Consider the following 21,615-nt stretch of genomic DNA (forward strand, 5'->3'; position numbering starts at 1 on the left):
TTTTGATGGACAGTTGTGGTACGGCCACTACGTACTTCGCCAAACGTGTTCGTAAACAGTATTGTCGTTAAATGTTTGCCTGGCGATAGCACGGTCTTTCATCTTGTCTCGATGACATGCATGCGCGACAACCTCACTGTCACATTAGCTATTTTGTTGCATGTCTAATACACAAATAGGTAAACCAACAGCACAAAAATGTGCAAAAGTAATTGCAGTGATGCGATTGACCCAGGTCATTTTGTGGCATCTTTCGGAACAGCCAAAAGTCAATTATGGAGCAGCAAGAAGTACTTTTGGAGCACAGGCACACACTTCATTTTTATTCGTACCACTGTGAATAATATACATGTGAAGATTTGTGTGTTGGCCTATCCAACTAAAAAAACGTGGATGCTTTGCCTTCTCACTTCTGTGCAACGCGTGGAAGCATTAGGCATGGCAACAACATGCTGGTCGATGAGGGACAGTAGGGGCTGCCGTGAATGACCATTTTAGGTACAAAATAAAATGTAACTAAAATAATGTTAGAATAATCTTGAGCACACAAATTGGTGTTTCATTCAATTTCCAAAGAATCTAATTAAACAAAAATGCTTAATTCAAATTAAAAAAAAAAAATCTTTTGTCATTAACTTATGAGAATTAATTACATTTTGTATGTAGAACCTCATGATAAGAGAGATCAGCATGTGAATGCATGCTGATCTCTGCCAAAGTTGTTCAGGTTATTCCCACGTTTAATTCTGCTGCTTCATCTAATTTAGTTTTAGTTTATTCTATTGACTGTACCTCGAACGGATAAAACATAGATAAAGGTGACGACTAAACGATGGAGTTCAAATAAAAATAAACCTATACAGCAGTTTATATACATTTTCTCGGGAGTACCCTCACTAAATCATGAATTTGAAAAAGGTATCGCTAGAATACCGCCGTTCATCATAAATAATAGCCACAGTATAATTCAGAAACTTTTACTCCAACTAAGGGTTCCTTCTTTTCAATATACCCGACGCTTGCGTGTTTAAAGTCCCGCTCTGGAAGAATGCCCTTTAGCGCTTGGATGCACTGCGAAACAAAATAAGCGAAATTGTGATGTTTACTTTGCGGTTACCGCTTCACTGCAGTACACAAGGGTGCGGTGAGAAGGGCACGCTACAAAGCTAACTTACAGGCCAGAGCAAGAGATATCGCGGAAATTCCGAGTACCGTCAGTGTTCGACACTGATAGAAAGATCAGATAGTATGTTATTTGCATCAAAAATCTGAAGTTCTAAAAATTAGTGCAAGCCTACCATAACGATCTGGATGTGTAGTGGGGCCTCAGCCATTATAATTTTAGTATTTAATGAAGCAAAATCAAGTTTTGGTGCAATTTTGGCATAAGTTCCTCACATGTGGGCTACATTTTGGTTAAATATAGCAGGATATAGCAAAGTAAGCCCTTGGTGCAGTTTGGCGCAGCAATTGCATCGCTGTAATCAACATGTTTGTTTAAAAAATACATACCGGATGATGGAGGTATAATATAACCAACCTGTACAATAGTGGGCACATAAGAGAAACCCTTTTTAGTAACATTTTCCCCCTGCAGATACCAACAATTTAATAGCAAACTCACAATACGATAAACAAATACTTTCAAAACTTGAGGCACGTTGCAAGCAAGCTGCAATGTTTATGCAGTGTTAGAACTTATTTCGTACTGTTCCTCAACAGACTTGGCAACATTCTTAAAACAAAACAGGCCAAGAGGGCTGCTGTAATTTTTTTTCACGAACATAAAATAGACGAGGAAAGACAGCAACTTTTTCGAAGTGCCCGTCAAGTTCACAGAGAGTAGGAAGAATGCTTCGAAAGCTCGAGCACACAAACATCCAAACAAAATCACCAAGCTCCGTCAGCGTGTCACGGGTCACGCTTCGTCAGTCGATGCTCCAAAGTCTGCCGCCGGCCTCACCGCTTCCTTGCGAGCGCACTCGCCAGTTTACGCCGCTTCACCACCCCCTGCCTTATCTCCTCGACCTCCACCAAATCGTCGCCATCGTCATTGTCCAGGCTCCGTCTGTACACCTTAAACTCCTCGAGCAGGTCGTCCCACATGATGCATGCGTTGTGAAGCACGCAAGCCATGATGATGATGGTGACCACCAAGTCCCTCCTCCCGGTCTCTAACCCCTGGAGCCTCCGGAAGCGTCCCTTGAGCAGCGCCAACGCGCGCTCGATTGTCTCGCACCCGTCGAAGATCTTCTCGTTGAAGCTCGCCTCTTCTTCACCCAGCTCTCCGTCGTCCTCGAACGGTACCATGAGGTGCGGACCGATCGGAAACGTAGCGTCTCCGACCATGTGGCTGTCAAACGGGAACTTGGAGGCTTCGAGGCTCTGGATGAACAGCGAGCGCCGGAAGACGAGCATGTCGCTGGTGGAGCCGGGGTGTCCAGCGCTGCAGTCCAGGAAGACCATCCTGTGGTCGCAGACGGCCTGCAGCACGACGGAGTGGAAGTCGAGCCTGTTGCGGAAGCGCTCCGAGTCGTCCACGGGACAACGGATTGGGATGTGGCTTCGGCCGATGGCCCCAATGACGCCTGGGAAGCCGGAGCGCGCCTCGAAGCCGGCGATGATCGACTTGGCCGCTTCTGGGTCGGGCCACTTGATGAAGTCTGGAGACGCGTCCACCACGGCCGCGCCGACCCGGCCGACGCACTCGAAGACGGTGGATTTGGACAGCTCGAACCGGTCGGCTATGGCCCTGCAGAGAAAGCGATGGATGCATGTTGAACGGGTGGAATGAGAAGCAACTGGAGCACACTGTGGCAACCTGCACTTTTTTGGTACACCCTGTGAATCTTCTATTTGATTCCTAAAGCTTGTCTCAACTGCCAATAGAGCTACTGGACAAAAGCTAACCATCCATAGCATGCAGCTTGTCTGTGCACTAGACCCGTTGCACGCCCAAAGCAGTACCTGAAAGACTCTCTGTTGCCGAGGCACCACAGAGCCACCATCGTCTGCTTGAGAGGATCCACCATTGGTCGACCTGGGGCAACCTTCTGGCTGGCGATCCGAGGGTGGACCATGTTGAGGATCTTGGCTACGGTCTCCCTCGACAGACGGAAGTGGAACTTGAAGTCACTCGGGGACATGCAAGGGATGATGTCCTCGAAGAAGTCTTTGCGCTTGGGCCTTTCGCTGCAGACAACCAACCATAACAATCAGTGGGACGGGGCCAACGTTCAACTACGTTGTCTGGAATGCGGCTCCGACGGGTGTGTTTAGCGTCTTATTCCACCCATGCATCAAAGGTGGCCCCAAGGGCGCAGCAAATGACATCACAAAATCCAGGGTGTCATGGTGCCGGATGTTGCAATCCTGGCAGTTGGGCGTAGAAATTATGGAGAGAAAAGAAGCAAGAGAGAATGCAAGTCCCAACTTTTGGCTGCCAAACCTTTTGAGGACTGTCAAGCTAAAGTGACCCACAGGAGAACAGGCGTTTCCCACATCTGTCGCAGCTGCTGCTGCCAGGATTGCGACTGGCGACTGCATGACACTCCTACGACGTCATCGAGTGGAAATCGAGGGACCACTTTTTTTGGGTGCAGTACACACAACAGTCGGAAATGTTCAGTAGCTCTCTTCGGCGGAATATCAGACGCTGCGCAAGCGTCCATGACCCGGCGACTCGTCATTCTCGCCCGAGTGATAAGCGCTGGAAGGGTGTTTTGGGTGCTCACATTGCAATCTCCTAAACTCCCACATTAGGAAACAGAGTCCCTTGAGCAATATTTAAGGAAGTTCTTGCTAAAACAAGGCACGATGGTGTAATGGAGGTTTACGTGGCTTTGAAACGATGAGCACCAGAAATCACAAGGACAGAGTGGGAAGACACTCCAAAGCATGTGCGGTGTACTGTCGTTTTTGTCTTTCTGTTTTTGCGCTTATCTTGCGACTCGTCGCTCCACCTCAAGTGCGAGCTTCGCTCGCTTACAGGCGACTCGCTGCATCACCCACCGAATGGTATTGCGGTGTCTGCGTTCTGCCCCCCCTTTGATGACGATTTCTTTTCGCCCCCGAAAGGCCCATGCTCAAGGCCTGCTCCAGTGGACCAGTACCAGTCCAGCTCCTATCTCCAACAGCCCGTTCCAAACACCGAACCAGCCAGCACTAATGCTGATCGTGCCACCTGCCCTTGCTGGGGACAAACCAACAGCCCCCAGTATTACGGAAAAAAAAGGAGAACAACATACATCTAATTATCTCCCTCAAATCTGTCAAAAAATGCTGGAGTTCTGGGTGCTTGCAGGGTCCCGCCCTAACACCATATTCGCCTTATGCGAGAGACTTGGCTGGAAAATTCTATTGAAGACAGCCAACTCATCGACCTAGCACGGTTCAAAGTCCACCGGCAAGATCGTAACAGGTCTGGTGGTGGAGTTCCTACCGCCATACCGTCATCAATTACATGCACCAGAAGACACGACCTGGACTGGGATGACTTCGAGGTCATTTTTGTGGACCTTCATGCAAAACAGAGGCTTCTACATATCTGTGTCCCATACTGCAACAGCAAAACAGAAAGCTACAATTTGCTACACTCGTCACTATCCTGTTACCCTCCCAACAAATAAATACTCCAACGCGGTGGTGGTCGGAGACTTCAATGTGCACATTAACTGGTCAGGTGCAAGCGCTCCCATTCCCATGCCCATTGGACCATCTGACACTCTCCTCCTCGACCACATGGAAACACTCGGACTTACTTAAGTGTGCAGCGAACCAAGCTACAGCACCAGCAATAATCGAGCTTCTTTCCTTGACCTCCATGTTCGTCTCTAATCCCACACTCATCTGAAATTGTTTCACGGAACCCAGCCTCACGGGCTCTGACCACAAAGCATTAACTACGACCACATACCATCATTTGCCTAAATCCGGACCCCATGCCAGACGCCTCCATAACTTTGCAAGTTTTAGATACCAACCACATCAACTCACTTATATACCTTGCCCCTTGGGCATGGTGTTCTAAAACAACCACGAAGACACGTACGACATATGGCTCGATTTCAAGCCTGCCACCGAAGCAGAGTGCTTCCCTTCCAGAAAAAGACGAAACACTCCAAGCACACATGGATAACGAAGGAGATACTGCTCTAGGCCTGACAAAAGCGTCAGCTGTTCGCACAGGCAAAATGAACCAACTGCCCCGTTACACTTTAGGCAGCCGGCACCCTACAGAGAGAGACCAGAAGAAACGCATCAGACAGATGCACTGGGACTACACGTTGGACATGGCACAGTGGGCCATAAGAGATCCAAAGATATTTTGGGCCTGTGCAAGACGCAACAAGCAGAACATGTCTGCTCTAAACATATGCCTCTAGGCGACCTGGAAACTGCAGAACATTTTAGCAAACACTTTGCTGCAGCTTGGACACCACCCAGCAGCCCCTCGTCGCAACCAGAAACCTACCTATCATCACCACAGCTGGCCTACGCTCCCTGTTTAATCAGTATCCCCATCACCCAGGACAATGTCAAAGAGGCTCTCACCCGACTAAATCCGACGGCATCCACCCTGTGTTCTTTAAAGCGAGTGACCAAAAACTGGCTCCATTACTGACTTGACTGTTCCAGCAGCTCCTGGAGACTGGGTGCGTCCCTGCCCTATGGAAGCCGACCTACGTCACTCCAATCTATAAAGGAAATGGTTCCTCAGCGGACAAACCAGAATCCTACAGACCAATCTCCACAACCTCAGTCGTCTGCTGTACAATGGAACAGGTTCTAATACCATGCCCTACACATATACTTAAAGGAACACACTCTTCTGTCTCGGCGCAACGTGGCTTTTGCCACGGTTGAAGTTGCGGAACTGCCCTGATCACTGCTGTTTACCAGATCAGTGACAGCCTGGACAACTCTGCACCGTGCCAACTGGTACAGCTCGACTTCACCAAACTGGAGAGCACCGGTATCAGGGGTCCCTACTTTGCTGGCTATCTAACTTCATCCTGCACAGACAGCAAAATGTGATGTTTCAATGGGTCAAGGTCCCAACCTCGAACTGCTCAATCCGGAGTCCACCAAGGCAGTGCAGTATTTGGCCCGAGCCTCTTCTCAATTTTTATCAATGGCATTGTCCAGGTTATAGACTACCGCCATCATGTATGCAGATGACCCCACCCTCTTTCAGCCAATTCAATCTCAGGAAGAATATAACCAACTGCAACAGGACCTTGATCAGATCCAAGCCTGGACCACCTGCACAGAATCTACCAGTACAAACTGCGTCCAGCGGCAAGCAGCTTACGACATGTACTGCCGTACCTTCTAAGCTCACCTTTTGCCGCATGACGTACCGACAACCCAGCTCTTGAGAGCAGCCAAGTGGGTCACACTGCCCCACCGGCAAGGTGTAGCCACCTAACGGTTGCTGGCTCAAGCAGGGGCGGATTTAGAGGGGGGGTCCGGATGTACTGACCCCCTCTTGATTTCTGCATGTGTAAAAATTTAGGGCGTGGAAACGGCGGAGAGGGGGGGGGGGGTCCTAAACATATGGTACGCTGACCAACACCTGACCCCCCCCTGGAAATTCCTGCATCTGCCCCTGGGCTCAAGTGATTGGCCTTGGGGTCCCACAGGATGACTATCTTCGCTCTGTACCCTAGTGCAACAGACGGACCGGAAGCATCGACCCTCTCTTCGCGCGGGCTCAACGGCACAACAACTCGTTTCTCCTCCGAGGTGTGAGACTTCGGAGGTCTCTGCCTGATGCCATCACCAGCCTGCCCCTCACAAATAGGAACGAGGTGACACAGCTCTGCAAGGCAGCGGCCAAACACCTCTAAACTAGCACCCACAAATGTCTCGCATACCTCATCAGACTTCACCTACCTCACCTATCACCCTCTTCACCATCCCATCATCATCAACATTCCGCACACATCAAGCCAACAAGCTTCACATTGCCATCATCGTCTACTTCAACCGGCTACATAGGCACGTGTGCACGGGCGGCAACGTCTTCCATGTGGCCTGTCCCTCAGCACACAAATAAACATTTAACTTTCAAAGTGGGCGCAATGTTCCCCCCAATTAGGGGGCTGAGGGGCTATAAAGAATGCGGAGTCCAGAGCGTCGTCTGACGGCCCTTGCGAAGCGTTCAAGTGCCGTCCGACACTTCTTCTCGCCCTTATTCGAGTGCCGTCCTACGATCAAATGCCATCCTTTAGTGAAGAATGTCTCGCTTTTGGCACTTAGTGGCCGAAATTAGTATGTCCACTTTCGCTGTACCTTTTCTTGTGTGCCTTAAATTTGCTAATTATGTGCAAACTCAGATTCCATCAAACATTCTCCCTAACAAATAATATTTGAAAACCAAAGAATGACGTCCCTGACTCATTTCTGTAGCTACAAAAAAGTTTTGTGATTTAAACATACATAAGAAAGCATGCTGCTCCCCCCTTTAGCGCGTTTGTCTCGCTCGCGCTCTGTATTAAAACAAATTGTCGGCAAGCGGCAGATGGAACCATGACAGAAGAAGCAATTGACCGCGCACGCCGGTACGATGCTCATCAAGACCGATGTGATTTAGACATACATAAGAAAGCATGCTGCTCCCCCCTTTAGCGCGTTTGTCTCGCTCGCGCGCTGTCTTAAAACAAATTGTCGGCAAGCGGCAGATGGAACCATGACAGAACAAGCAATTGACCGCGCACGCCGGTACGATGCTCATCAAGACCGAGACGGGCAAAAGTGCGGCCTGTTGACTTAATGCGCAAAGCGTAATCGGCGGCACTGGTGCTGGCGTTATCGCTGTATCTAAAAACCTCCGAAAAGAAAAGAAAAAAAGAAATTGTTAGACGAGTCGTGTTATCGGCGGTCGCTTATTAGAGCTTTGGAAAGCCCGTGATAGTTGACGCGGGTGACTCTTTCAACGGTCATCGACTCGTCGTCTGCTAACGCCGATCTCTAGGGTTGCGATCGTCGTCATGGCGGTGTGACTCCGCCTCGACGCGTCTGCGCCATTTTTCGGCCATTGCTCGTGGCGACCGTGGGGTAGTAGGGTTAGCGGGGGTTACGCGGGGGTTCTCGATTCAAGGAAATGAAAGGTTTGAGAACGCGACGCGTGGAATCGTAGCTCACTCGGGTTCGTCGTCGAGGAATTCGAGGATGAGGTCATCGTCGCTGTCGTCGTCGAATAATTCGAGCAGAATCCGACCGGCGCAGGCGAGGAAGGGTCGCGGACCTGGCGGACCCGCCATGACAGCGTCGTGGCGTCGTCGTGGTCGAATAATCGGCGGGGAGACGACTCGTGTGGTCACGTGATGCGGCGCCGTTGCCGTGACGTCATCGCTGGGAGGATCGCCGAACGGTGTGATGCCGTGAAGTTCGCTTTACGCTCGTTATTTACATAACTCTATGGTTATTTAGGCTGGTTTATTATTATTGTTTGTAATAATACAAATTACAAACCTTTGACGACCTTGTGTTGTGCGCTAGAAATGCCCCTCCTTTGCAAATGAATTATATCATTATTATTATTATTAGTAGTAGTAGTAGTAGTATTGTTATACATTCCTTGAAATATTACGTTTTGATGTGTGATTTCGCTTTGGTCACTATTTAGTTTTTTTATTTCTGCTTGTGTCTTGAACTCTGGCTTTAAAAAAAAAGTGTATTATTGTGCTTATTAGTTGTACAAGCTACTCTTACTTTGTTCATTAGAGCCTTTATTTATTTATTTTGTTTCTTGTCATACTTTGTTGCTTTTTGTATCTTTTTTAGTTCATTATGCAAATTGTGAAAAAATCAATATAAAATTTGTGGCAAAAGCAAAAGGCTCGATCTAAAATCAACCGTAAAAATCGACATCTGCACGTAGCAACCTAAACTTTTCGTCAAAGGTGTATTTCACAGGTCGGTTTTTTCTTGTAAAATTAAGGCCCATTCACACTCCTGCGACCTCTTAAAACTGGGTTCCTTGAAACCTCTTACAATGAGAGGATACACTGGCGCCATCTATTGGGTAGCAGTGTAAACTTGGTGGTCCGGCATATTTTCTATTTCTCTCGAGCATTATCCTTTCTTTCTTGGCTCGAAAAACTTTTGTCAACGTTACAAACGAGCCTTTCTTATAGGTATTACGCACGTTTGACCTAGGAAATACCGCAAAACCTTCGCTCTTGTGAAATGCAGTTCCAGGGTCACCGCATAGATGGCGCCAACGTGCCAGTGTGTTCTCTCGTCCTAAGAAATTTTAAGAGGTTTTAATGAGTCCCGTCTCTCTCGGTCGTGCTCGGTTGCAAGAGTGTGAACGGGACTTTACAAAGCGTAGCTCTCTTTCTGTAAAAAATAGGGCCAATAAACTTGCCAGAGCCTACGGCGGGCGGCGACGGAGGCGACCAAGTCGAGTTGCGGGGTGCGTATGGCGTGCATATTGATAGATGGCGTCGGGAGCAGCGTCCGAAGGTCTAGCTGACCAGCGAAAGAAAGCAGACGACACGCAGACGAAATCTGTTCGCAGCAAAAGCGCCGTCTTTATGCGGACACATTTTTTTTACTTTAAGCTTCGCTTTTATTGTCCGCATTTATATTTTATCTAAAGGTACATTTAAAGAAGATTACGTTCATTTTAATAAACAACGGTGGTCGCAAGTCGTCGCGTTGGGGAGGTAGCGCCATCTATCAATACGAACGCCAAACACACCCCGCTACTGGACTTGGTCGTCTGAGTCGTTGCCCGCCGTAGACCCTGGCAAGTTTCTTGGCCTTATTTTTTACAGAAAGGGAGATACACTTTGTAGTTTTACAGGAAAAAAGCGACCTGTGAAATACACCTTTGACGAAAAGTTTAGATGGCTACGTGCAGGCGTCGATTTTTATGGTCCATCTTAGATTGAGCCGGGTGACTTGGGTAATCCTATATACATTCATTCGAAAATTTATGACACAATCTAAAAAAATATGGCATTTATTTTATATTTATATTATTTCAAATATTTGTGGCCCAATTTATAGAAAGGCATGTTGCATTTATTTTAAAGGTTAATCAATCTTAAAATTCGTGGCACAATTAGAAAAACATATATCTTAAAAAATGTATTGCTTTTAAAATTCGCAGCAGAATTTTAATGAAATGTGACATTTCTTTTTTAAAATTTATGAAATCTACAATTTGGCCACAGCTAAAAAAGAAAAACAAATGTGGCATTGATTGTGCATAGATTTTAAGTTGCCACTTCATTGTTAGGGCTAGTTTAACTCTGGTTCAAGTCAACCGCGGACGGCTTTCTTGTTGCAGGGGAACGCCAAGCGTGTCTACGAACTGGTGGTGCGCCACTTCCTGGCGTGCCTCTCCAAGGACGCCGAGGGAAAAGAGACGACCGTCGAGGTCGACCTCAACGACGAGCGCGTGAGTGGCAAAGCGCCGCACTGGAGTTGCTCCTCTACATCACCAGGAAAACGATGCAACCTTCGCGTGAACTCGTCTGCCATGCAAAACCTGCAAAAGCCTGAAGAAACGTTATGGCGACGTCTGCAAAAAAAAAAAAAAAGAATGAAAGACGGAATTAGGTCTATCGTCATCTGTTAACGTTTGCTGTCTGCTTTTGACCACAGCGGGTTTGGTAGCGGCGCAAATGTCTCAGGTTATGTGAAGGGGGTTTTATTGTAAATTTTTGATGCTACAGCGCTTTCTTTGTACATAGGCAATCCTGTTTCCTAAGTGATTATTATTTTCTTCTCACCTTCTTTATTTCCCAGTTTGTGGCCACCGGTTTGATCATCTTTGCGCGCAACTACCTGGACGTCTATCCCTACGACAAGTGGAGCGCAAAGGTAAGCCCAAAGTGTTCGGAGTCGGAGCCATCTTGCAGCACCCTGTGGCACTTGGGACGATCCTCCCATTCGACTTTCATTTGCAGGAAATTCCCAACTACGAGATGAACGAGACCTTCGTGCCCGACCAAGTCAAGGTGAGGAACGTGACACCGCCGCAATGCGTCTTGTGACGAACTGTCACGCCTGCATGGGTCCAGGCATGTAGCCTGTTTATCTGAACGTATCGTTTGGCCGAGGCTTGTCAGAATTCGGTTATAGAGTCTGGAAATGGCAACGTGTAATATCTTGTCTCTGTCGTCACCTCTCCGATGACGTTGCATTCAAATCTTTAATTTAGTCGTTTTTCCTGCGTCTACGTTTCTGGCGATCGCAGCTCGTCGACGGCGAAACGTCTCCTCCGCCGTTGCTCAAGGAGGCGGACCTCATTGCCCTCATGGAGAAGCACGGCATTGGTGGGTACCGTCCGGGACACTCTAAGCAGTTCCAGAAGGGACGTTAGTCACTCATTTTAGCAGTTGAGTTAGTCAGGGAACATGGCGTTTATGCGAGGCAGGCCGTACTCAAAACTTGCTGGTCTCTAGATCTGTTTGTTACAGTAATGGAGATACTTTTACGGTAATTTTGTGGTAAAGTGATTCTTCTATAGTAGTGTCACGTTAAAATGGCTCTTTTACAATCATCTTACGATAAAATAGATTTTTTACAGTAATGTTTTGCGGAAAGGTGGAATTTTCGTGGCAATTTTATGGTAAAACAACCTTTTTATTTCAATTCACTTTACAGTGAAATTATTTTAGGATTTAGCATGGCTGCAATAGTCATTACTGCTGATTTAACGGTCGGTAATTGTATGGTGAGAACTACAATATTTTTATAGAAGGTTTGCGGTAGTTTCATGCCATATTACCGCTGCTTGGTGGTTATGTATTACGATTCATCTTTTTCTGTAGGACTGCAGTATCCTCCTGGTTAATTTAGGGTCCTTTTGACGAAATATTACAGTAGTTCCAGGAAGGTTACGACGTTAAGGCCCGTTCACATGCCTGCGTTTGCTTACGACCGAGCTCTTGCAATCTCTTACGAGGAGAGAGCACACTGGCATGCTAGCGCCATCTGGGAGGTGACCTTGGAACTGCATTTCACTAGAGCGACAGTTTTGCGGCATTTGCGAAATCAAAGGTAGGTACCATCAATGAGAAACGGTAAATCAAACATTACCAAAAGTTTTTCGAGCCAGAAAACAAATAATGATGCGCGAAAAATAAAAATAAATTGAGAATGTACAGAAACTGAAAGTGTTAGAGGCTTCCCGACAGATGGTGCCAGTGCCTCATCACGAGAGATTTCGGCAGGTTTTGGGGCACGCAGTCGTAAACGGTCGCAAGTTTGTGAAGCGGATTTGAGATTTACAATAATATTTTCAGTAGTTTGTGCAAGCCTGACTCATCGATTGGTTTGACAGGCACGGATGCCACGCACGCGGACCACATCGAGACGGTGAAGAACCGACTGTACGTGGCGCTCACTGGCGACGGATATCTCGTGCCGGGAGAACTGGGGATGGGATTGGTCGAAGGTGGGTGCCTTGTCTTTGAAGGGACATTGAAGGATTAAGGTCGGGATTAAAATTGGGATTAAGAAAAGGTGTTAATATAGAGATGAAGTATTATTATTGAGATTAGGAATTTGGGTTGGTATTAATTCAGAATGGGAACAAGATTAAGGATCACTATAGATATTAAGGGTAAGTATTAAGACGGGGATCGAGATTGAGTATTATGATGAGATTAAGATTGAGCACAAATATGGCAACAAGATTAAGAATTGCTATCGATATTAAGGGTAAGTATTAAGACGGGGATTGAGATTGAGTATTATGATTGGGATTAAGATTGAGTATGAATATCGAGATTAAGGATTAAGGTCAGGATAAAGATTTCAGATCACACCGAATTTCTCGCCGAGTGTGCGATTTCCCCGGATCAGGGGGTTTCAATCTCCTTGTACGTATTTGGTTTGTCCGGTGGTCTCTAGGTTACGACTCGATGGGCCTAGAGATGTCGAAGCCCCGACTGAGGGCAGAGCTGGAGGCAGACCTAAAGAAGTGAGTCGAAAGTGCTAAACTCTCGCGCAAACTTTCATGGGAGTCACTCGCAAAAACAGCGAGAGTTCTCGTGCGACCTCTCGAGCGATTTTTATCACTCACGCCTCCTCTCGTCTTTCTCCCCCTCAGGATATGCGAAGGCACGAAGAACCCCAAAGGTAAGAAATGGTTGTGGCGTTCTGTTTTACAAGCTGTAGGCCGCCGTTTGCTACTGGCCTACCAATCTTGTGCCGTGAGCGTCCGTTTGTTTGTCGTCTTTGTTGGTTCAAGCTGTCAATGACCTCCGGTGATCTGTCTGTCACGTGTCTTCAGCGCAGTGTCGGTTACAATTAATGTCTGAATTGAAGAGGTTAAGTTGCACGCTATCATAAATGAATGTAGGGTCACCGTTTCACTGCTGCAATCAGTTGGGTTCAGCTCCGATGATAACATCTAACGGTGGATGTCTAAACACGGCTAGAACTGGCATTCGAGGTTTATCAGTAAAACCTTATTTTGTCCCATAAACGAGCCCTGAATACATGCTTATTCTTATTTTTAAATACTGGTAAACTGTTCTTAGAGTTTTAGGTAGGAGTGGTTAGTTTGTGGCATAATGGCTAAAAAAAAAAAAAAAAAACATTTTTTTTTTGTTGTTGCACAACGGACAATGTAACAGAAAATACCATAAACCAATTCCATTAGTAGTAAAAGGATATAGGGCTACAAGAAAACAGAAAAAGAAGCCTTTTGTTACATTTGTTAGACAGTTTTGAGACGTGTTGTAGCCAGTTTTTTATCCCCGAATTTGTCTTGGGTCACGATAAACTAGATTTTCTTTCAACTTTTTCAGAAAAAAATAGAAAGTGCTTTTAATTTTATTGTTAAATTACATGAATCCAACAGTGTTCCTTCCTATTCAGTGATAGCAATTTGAATGGCATGGTAGTGCCATCTTCCTGGCTGTTATTGGTAACGCTTATTTGAAAAGTGTGCCGAAAGAGATGTCAAGCTTTTTGCGGGACTCAAGATAAACGCTAAGTGAGTTAACGAATGAATTGCCTGATTGCAGACGTACTGAGGCGTCAGATCGAGCTCTACGAGGACGTCTTCTCAAACTCTGAACGACAGGTGACTAATATCTTTTTTCTTAATATTTTTTAAGATGCTGGCGTCTTTATCTACCTTGAACGAACAAATGTGTTGTATTTTCCGCAGCCGGTGTATAGTCTGTATTTGGTGCTTAGTCGACAGAAAAATCTTCTCATTCACGGCACACCTTGACAAATGTCTGCTTTCTTAGCTCACAAAAGAAGCTTGTATTATACATAGATCATCATTAACATAGTACTCTTTCATTCTCAAAATCCGTCACGTCTCGTCATAATGAATGAACTTGCACGCGTAGATAGTGCGCACAGCCTAAAATTTCAACTTTTAAATATGTAATGTCTGCGGACTATAGCCCAAAACATACGGTAGCTCGAAGGATACCCGCCATATTTTTTGCAGCGAAGAGAATATGCCAAGTGGTGTAAATTTACTCCCTTCAAGGGAGTGTAAACTTACTCCTTTAATTCAGAAATACTGAATTCTCAAGTTTCAAATTTTGAGGGTAATGTCCAGGCATCGTTTTCAATTGTTTCGGATAGTAAAATAAAATATGATTTTGATGTCTCAGTGCCCCTTTAAGGAGAATATTTTGTGAGGTGTATTCCGTGAAAACACTCAAGCAAACCTTTTTTAGGGGGAATTCAGCGTCCATACACGAACAACGTCTTGGAACAAGGGCGCTTTTCGGTATTGCTTCCGACTTGAAATGCACCATTTTGGGAGTTTGGTGCCAAGAGAGGTTCGACGGTCTTTTTTTCTCTAAACGGTTGGCTTTTTTCGACAGACTGCAAGAACGAGCGAACATTTTGTTAAAGAGGAATGCTGACGAAGAATCCCGCCCTTGATTTCAGATCAAGAAGTTGGGCGAGTCGCTCAAGAAGTACCTGGGGACGGGACAGCGTCTCGCCCCACCCGCAAACGGTGAGTGCAAGTCGTGTCAATCTGCCGCTTCACATAACCGGTGTTTGTGCGTGGCGAACGGTGAGTGCAAGTCGTGACCATCTGCCGCTTCACTCCGCGAGCCCGCGTCCTTGCGTCCGTGTCTTTTAGAATGTGTACGAGTGAAGAGCGTTGAGGCCGGTTCACATGACCGGTGTTTGAGCGTGATTGGGTATAACTAGACTGAAGGTCTTGCAGTATTTGGGAGGCCAAATTTAGGCACTGTCTATGCGAAACAGTCGCTTCTAAAGTTGCCAGAGTTATTTTAAGCCCGCCGCGAAAGAACGACGTGCAATATACGTGGGACAGACGCAGGGTGGAAGTGTTCCGAGACCACAGGATAGGTGGCGCCAGTCGCAGGCGAGCACGACGCACTTGATCACACTGAAACGCAGTTGTGCGAGTCAGCCTTTACGGTGTCTGTTTGGGTAGGATGGCGTCGGACGAGTGTCGGGTAGGGAAGTTGGGGTGGAGATATGTTTGGTTAGATACGCGTCATTTCGAGTTTTGTTTGTACGGAATGCTATAGCAACTGACAAGGCGAGAACGAGTTGTTGATCGTTAATTTATAATATATTTCAACAAAGGTATACAGGTATGTGCGTAGGGTGTTTAATCGGCAATTCGTCCAACTCGCAGGCCCAAGGAGCAACAGAACGGACCAGTCACGGCCGGGTGGTGGCGGGGACTCCACCAATGCCGGCGCAAACAACCGAAGAGGCGGTAGGAGGTGCGGGCTGTGTAACCAGGAAGGTAAGTTGGTCTTGGCTTCCATTGGATTGGCTTTAGATCTTTGCCTCGAAGTCCGGCGTCTGCACGTTTTTCTTGACATGTCCCCTAACCGAAAAAGATGATCGAACGACTTTGAGATGCAGTTTTTAAGTGCTTTGTGCTCTGTGGTGAGAGTGTCTCTGAAACTTTGTTCTATTTTTTGCACTGAGACTCTGAAACAGAAAGTAATTTGTGTTTTGTATTCAACGCACGTTTGAGTATTAGTCTGAGCATTAATGCAACCAAAGTAGTACTAATAGTAATAGAAATGTTTATTTTGGTTCGGGAGATTTGTTTCGCAGCTTTTCGAGTGCTGTTGTTTTTGTTTAATATACAAATGAATTTTTGCACAGTTATGTTGTTGGGCATGACGATTGAGATGACAATATTTTATTTATTTATTTTTTTCCATTCAGGTCACAACAGAAGAAACTGTCCCAACCGCTGAATGTCCCCCTGACTTCTGCGTGGAGAGCACACGTCAAGAGTTTCAGGACACTTATCACTTGCAAGGGAAAACCAATATGAGAGACATGCTCAATAGTGTTTCCAAGTGTATATTTATTCTGGTTTCTCTTATAATTAAAAATATAAAGGTTGTTTTTACAAATAACTCGCTTTTGCTTGCTCACGAGAAATATAGCTATAAGATTCTTGAATAATGCTCAGTCGTTGGCAAATTTCTTACTTGTTTTTTAACTGGTTTTGAAGTAAGCTTCGCACCAACTGCACATCAGTGCAGTGTCATGAACTGAAAAAGAAATACAGGTTTTTAACTTATATTCCTGCATCAGGTAATAATCATTAGAACGTTGCCTAAACGTTACGGCAACCGTTAAAAAATATATATATTTTTTTTATTTAGTTTACACCACCTTGGCAAGATAGCGCTAGTTTACGCCACGTTGGCAAGATGGCGCAAGCTGCCGCCCGATTTATATAATGTAGCCGTGTTATCTATTTGTGATATCAGGGGCTCAGAGAAGTGGTCGCGGACCTGACGATGGTGTAATAAATACAAAATAAATAACTGCAGTATCAGGCGGTCAGCCGACGTCTGTTGTGTTCGCTTGCCTCCTCCAAGAGCCATACCGCCGTCGGAACGGAACTTTAGTAGGAACAAGAGAGTACGCACCCCGGCACTACACCCCCGGGCAGCCCCCGGGTTGGGGTGTCTAGACAAATATAATTCATATAATTTATGGATTAATAAACGTGAAGTTGTCTTGAAGGTATGAATAACTTTGACGGTTGTTCTCCGTAACTTTTTCATTCACTCTTTCAACATGTCTTGGCGCCCTAGCGCCATATTATCATTGTTATCATCATCATCATCAATATGATTATGGGCTGGCCGGCTGGCCGCGGCTGGCCGGCTGCATCCATGCACGGCATGCATCTCGAAGTTCTCTACCGTTGCTGCTGATTTTTCTTCGAGAAAAAGGCCTTTTAAGTTCATATTCAGCGATGTTATTGAAATTACTCGTGCGTTGCAACAGCTGAAACACCGGTGGAGATGTGTTTGCTACGGGTGACCTCAGTAGCGAGGTTAGAGAGATTCAAGAGCGCGTTGTTGCAGTGCAGACGACTTCACGAGCAAAACGTGCGGACCACTCAGAAGTTCAGAAACAAGACGGTTTTGCTCTACGTTTCGTCGCTAGCAGTGCTTGTAGGTGGTCTGAGCTACGCAGCGGTTCCCTTGTATAGGCTATTTTGTCAGGTAAGTTCGCTTACTGTTATTAATACGTAACAGCTCGTTTTGAACCATGGTTCAAAACAACGTCACTGGAGCTTGCTCCAGTAACGTTGGTTTAAAACGTTTCATTAACTAGCCTAGCAACAAGTACTTCAACAGATCATTGCTCTTGCACCCATTTGAACGCCGTCTGCTTGGATAAGTGACCTAACGACGTTAATATACACCAGCTCAATTGCGCCCTCACGTTCTGCTCATTAATATTTCCATCCAGTTGTTCACAAAGGTCTTCTCCAGCAATGGTTGGACCATTCTCCGGAAGACAACAAAGGTTGAAAAGCAATACCCTCTCTTTAATGGCAAACTTATTTGGAATACGATCGAAAGCTTCAGTCATGCAGACTGTAAACTTATTGCATGCTGTGCCCAGACTTTTTAACTCCTAATTAACAGTATTTTCTGTTTGTTTTGTTTGGAGAGACACTGAGTCCAGTTTTACATCAGTAAATTTACTAATAAAAACCTGTGCAAACCCCCCCCCCCCCCCCCCCCCCCCCCCCCGCTTAAAATATATATATAAATATTACACGACGCAGAACGTTTTGTAACTTGTTTAGCATCACTCTTGCAGTCGGAAATTTCAGCCTTGCCTAAATGGCCAAAATCAAACAGTAGAGGATATTTGTGGTTTCTGCTATTCACAGTTGAACAGACGACGGAGCTGCACATGTAGGCGACAAATTTTAGTCAAGCCAATAAACTAACAGGTTGTCTTGTTTGCAAGCAGACGAGTATAAGCGAGTCATGACTGTCAGGTTTTCAACCGTCCTATAGTCCCTTTTCAAAATTCAGTGCCATCTTCTGGCTCAAAAAGCAGTTTTACGTCTGACAAATTAATGGCTGTCATGAAAACATATTCATCAAGCACCGTCGCTCTGGTGCATCAATGGCACATGAAAATTGGTTCTTCGATTACCTCATAATTCTTGCATGATTTGTTTCAGTTTCGATGGTATGAACATAAGAACTGACCACTACAGACGGGCAAACTGTAAGCCCTTTCATTAAATTTCTGCTATGAAAAGGTTTTGGAGCCGAACTTGTGCCAAGAGATTGATTGGATAACACTCCGAGATAAACGGTTATGAAATCGTTGTATCCAATTTGTGCGTTGTGTTGTACCGACGTCTCAAACGAGCAGGCCTCATATTTTCTCTGGTTGGTAGTATTTTCAACTCCTTCTTTCATTGGCCTCAAGAAGGCCGCCATTAGCTTGGCAGGGACGCCATACGCCGTGACGATGCCGGCGATTGAAGTTGCCAGACTGAATTTCGAAAAGGGTATATCAGAAAACGAAGCGAAAACCATGGTTCCGTCTCGACGCAGTCAACGGGCAGAGGTGGCCGAGCGTTTGCAGACGAGTCGGCGGAGAAGATCGAGAAGATGCAGAAAGTGGGACACCGCCTGATCCGCATCAACTTTGCAGCTGACACTGCATCCGGCATGCGCTGGAATTTCAAGCCCAGGCAGTCGGATGTCAGGGTGAGTGCAAGTCCGTGATAGGTCAGATAAGCATCGGAATAAAAATTACCCCCTCCCCCCCCATGTAATGCCGAAAGGCCTTTAAGGTATTTTGAATAAATAAATAAATTAAATTACTTCTACACCATTACAGGTGGCTCCGGGGGAAACAGTGCTCGCGTTTTACACGGCGAGGAACCCCGGAGACAAGCCCATTGACGGCATTGCCACGTACAACATTGTTCCCTACGAGGCTGGCAAGTATTTCAACAAGATTCAGGTAAGCTGCTCAGCTGGAAAGAAGTTTCATTTATTTTATCAATCGACTTTTTAGAAATCTGCTTCTGCTGTCGGTTGGACAGTAATACACTGGTTTTGCATAGTCTAGTGCAGTCGTTCTCACCGTATGTGTCCGTTTGTTTTTGTTTTAGTGCTTCTGTTTTGAGGAGCAGCGTCTGAACCCACACGAAGAGGTAAGTTGGATTCAGCGGGAAACAATTGGTTTCTAGCAATTTCTAGCAACATGGATCAGGTAGCCAAGATCAATGTTACTAGATCAAAGTCACGTGACAAGCTTCCTAAAACGCCTGGCTTCTTTTCGTGGCGAGTCTGCTCGGCGGCGCTCGCTGCGCTATCAGCCGGCCCTGTGGACTCTATGGACAGAGGTGGCAGAACCGATGAAACGTTGGATGCACACTAGCTGCGGTGGAAAGGGATTCCATTGTGGTGTTTATGGTGATCGTAAAGTTAGTGCAAGAGCGTTGTTCGAAAACGGTCCTTCTCCGTTGCACATGGAGGCTTTGTCACGGGTGGCGCTAGGAACGCTATCTGCCCATACCTGCTCACAGGTAGGCAACAGAAGAGAACCGCTTTCGAGACGCTCTTCTGTGGAGCTTGTCAACTGACAGATCTAAGAATGTTGGCCAAATTCAAGTATCCTCCTTTGTCTGGCATTAGAAAAATACAGAGAAGAAGGAAATTAATTTAAAAAAAAATAACTAAAATATATATATATTTTTTTTTTGAGGTTAGGTTAAGTTACTGCCCTACATAAAAATACAGCGAGTTGCTTAGCTCCAATTAATGGAACCATCGTTTTCGTAGCAGGAAGTCTGGCAAATTGCCTTTACTAGTAGATACGGCCGCCTTGAAGCTACGAAGACGAAATGGTCCAATTGTAACAATGCTTTAGTTACGGGAATTGCAGGAAAAGGGTCAACCGAGCATTTTATCACATCTCATTATCGTCTACACCACCTTAGAAATTTTGGGAGCTAATGATTGATTAGGTTAGGTGACATCATTCAATTTATCGAAGCATGTCAATCAAAATCTGTCCCTGCAAAATTCCAGTATGAGTATTGATGGAACAGTAGCGGCTCAATTTTCTAAGTTCCAATTTTTTGTTTCTTTGATTACCTTGCAGAGAATATCATACGTCATCCTAAGATACTGTCGCTAGTAGTTCCTGAAAACAAAAAAAAAATGTCCTTTTTGAAAACTGTTGTTGTGGGACCAGAGCTTTGAAGTTGCGCTCAAACTTTTGCCAAGTCGTTACGCGATCTCGACACGACGGCCAACACGATTTCACTCAATTCCCTCGCAGGTGGACATGCCGGTGTTCTTCTACATTGACCCCGAATACGCGGAAGACCCGCTCCTGGAGAACGTCCACGACCTCACACTTTCGTACACATTTTTTGAGGCCAAGGAGGGTCTACAGCTACCCCTGCCCACCACCAGATGAAGTCCGTAGACACGCAAGATTACGCTACGTTTCACCGTCACTCAGCATAGGGTGAACGCAATGGCCCCCTCGAGCCCGTCGCAGTGACGGAGGCGAGCCACGTGACAGCCCTTGCCAAAAGTGTGAGGGCATAACCCAGGCGGTTGGAGAAGAGGGAAAGGAGGAACTCCCCTCTTACCCCGGACCCCCTTTTGCACCTCCCAGAAGTCGGTTTTGTCCTCTTTGGAGATTAGCCCGTCAATCAGAATTCGGACATGGAATAAAGTCACGTGTCTTCCTGCAACGCATCGGTTGACCCACTGGGACCATAGCCTTTGCCGTTTGCCATGTTACGGTGAGAAAGAGTATAGTAGTACTTTATTCTAACTTTCTGTTAGATGCACGGAAGTGCCGTTTCTGCGACGGAGAAGTGTTGCGATCGGCAAGATACGGGCGGGAATGCCATTTTTTGGTAGAAAACAAGTACTTTATGGGAGGGAAAAAAAATATGTTTGAGCGAATGAACATTCTTTGTTGTGCCTGCTTGTGTGGGTTGTTAGTGTAGGTGGGTGCATTGTGTAAAAATGTTGAGTGAATAAAAGTCTAGTTCTATCGCTGCACAAAACGAATAAGGCTTCAATAAGGTAGCCGTCACTGAAGACGACAGTGTTACGGAAGAAACTTTTCGATCAAACAACCAATCTTGCAAATAAAGAAATGCGGGACAAATCCTCTCACAAAGCTCTCTGCTCGACACGATTCGATATCACGTCCTCTTTACTCGCCTCGACTCCAGCATTTATTTTGATCAAGTAGTAAGAGCGGAAGGCTTTGTGGGAAGGGGCCTGTCCTGCAACAGACTACCGTAAAATCCCGCGATGCCCCACTCCCGAAAGGTAACCCACCCCTATTTTTGGGCAT

General features: G+C 46.0%; 3 protein-coding genes across 3 annotated transcripts in view; 2 read left to right on the plus strand and 1 right to left on the minus strand.

Moving 5' to 3' along the window:
* Positions 1 to 16,413, plus strand: part of LOC8033421 (DNA topoisomerase 3-alpha) — a 29,556-nt gene extending 13,143 nt beyond the window's left edge. The window contains exons 10-20 of the mRNA XM_029969761.3: positions 10,307 to 10,417; positions 10,768 to 10,842; positions 10,929 to 10,979; positions 11,219 to 11,297; positions 12,308 to 12,421; positions 12,880 to 12,949; positions 13,079 to 13,107; positions 14,001 to 14,059; positions 14,893 to 14,962; positions 15,620 to 15,733; positions 16,168 to 16,413. Of these exons, the coding sequence (XP_029825621.3) occupies positions 10,307 to 10,417; positions 10,768 to 10,842; positions 10,929 to 10,979; positions 11,219 to 11,297; positions 12,308 to 12,421; positions 12,880 to 12,949; positions 13,079 to 13,107; positions 14,001 to 14,059; positions 14,893 to 14,962; positions 15,620 to 15,733; positions 16,168 to 16,199 (804 nt within the window). The 3' untranslated portion in view covers positions 16,200 to 16,413. The remainder of the gene's footprint in view (positions 1 to 10,306; positions 10,418 to 10,767; positions 10,843 to 10,928; positions 10,980 to 11,218; positions 11,298 to 12,307; positions 12,422 to 12,879; positions 12,950 to 13,078; positions 13,108 to 14,000; positions 14,060 to 14,892; positions 14,963 to 15,619; positions 15,734 to 16,167) is intronic.
* LOC8033423 (protein ALP1-like) lies at positions 1,593 to 8,295 on the minus strand. Its single transcript, XM_029969763.4, has 3 exons — positions 8,149 to 8,295; positions 2,968 to 3,192; positions 1,593 to 2,752 (listed from the first exon to the last, which is right to left on the minus strand). The coding sequence occupies exons 1-3, from the start codon at positions 8,265 to 8,267 to the stop codon at positions 1,960 to 1,962; spliced, it is 1,137 nt and encodes a 378-aa protein (XP_029825623.3). The 5' UTR covers positions 8,268 to 8,295; the 3' UTR covers positions 1,593 to 1,959.
* A 668-nt stretch (positions 16,414 to 17,081) lies between the features above and the next one.
* Positions 17,082 to 21,323, plus strand: LOC8033420 (cytochrome c oxidase assembly protein COX11, mitochondrial). The gene is made up of 5 exons (XM_002404198.5): positions 17,082 to 17,471; positions 18,834 to 18,989; positions 19,123 to 19,248; positions 19,400 to 19,441; positions 20,575 to 21,323. Exons 1-5 carry the CDS (start codon positions 17,268 to 17,270, stop codon positions 20,713 to 20,715), a joined length of 669 nt encoding a protein of 222 aa, XP_002404242.3. The 5' UTR covers positions 17,082 to 17,267; the 3' UTR covers positions 20,716 to 21,323.
* The last annotated feature ends 292 nt before the right edge of the window (positions 21,324 to 21,615 follow it).

The sequence above is a fragment of the Ixodes scapularis genome, unplaced genomic scaffold (assembly GCF_016920785.2).
Source record: "Ixodes scapularis isolate PalLabHiFi unplaced genomic scaffold, ASM1692078v2 PGA_scaffold6__148_contigs__length_123643588, whole genome shotgun sequence".
Lineage (NCBI taxonomy): Eukaryota > Metazoa > Arthropoda > Arachnida > Ixodida > Ixodidae > Ixodes > Ixodes scapularis.

What these genes read in the sequence shown, in the direction of transcription:
- LOC8033423 (XM_029969763.4), bottom strand. Translation starts at nt 8,267, where the DNA reads ATGGCGGGTCCGCCAGGTCCGCGACCCTTCCTCGCCTGCGCCGGTCGG. An exon ending in TTCCTCGACGACGAACCCGA is followed by an intron (nt 3,193 to 8,148) that starts GTGAGCTACGAT and finishes GGTTGTCTGCAG; the next exon opens with CGAAAGGCCCAAGCGCAAAG. An exon ending in GGCAACAGAGAGTCTTTCAG is followed by an intron (nt 2,753 to 2,967) that starts GTACTGCTTTGG and finishes CTTTCTCTGCAG; the next exon opens with GGCCATAGCCGACCGGTTCG.
- LOC8033420 (XM_002404198.5), top strand. Translation starts at nt 17,268, where the DNA reads ATGTGTTTGCTACGGGTGACCTCAGTAGCGAGGTTAGAGAGATTCAAG. An exon ending in TGTATAGGCTATTTTGTCAG is followed by an intron (nt 17,472 to 18,833) that starts GTAAGTTCGCTT and finishes GTCTCGACGCAG; the next exon opens with TCAACGGGCAGAGGTGGCCG. An exon ending in AGTATTTCAACAAGATTCAG is followed by an intron (nt 19,249 to 19,399) that starts GTAAGCTGCTCA and finishes TTTTTGTTTTAG; the next exon opens with TGCTTCTGTTTTGAGGAGCA.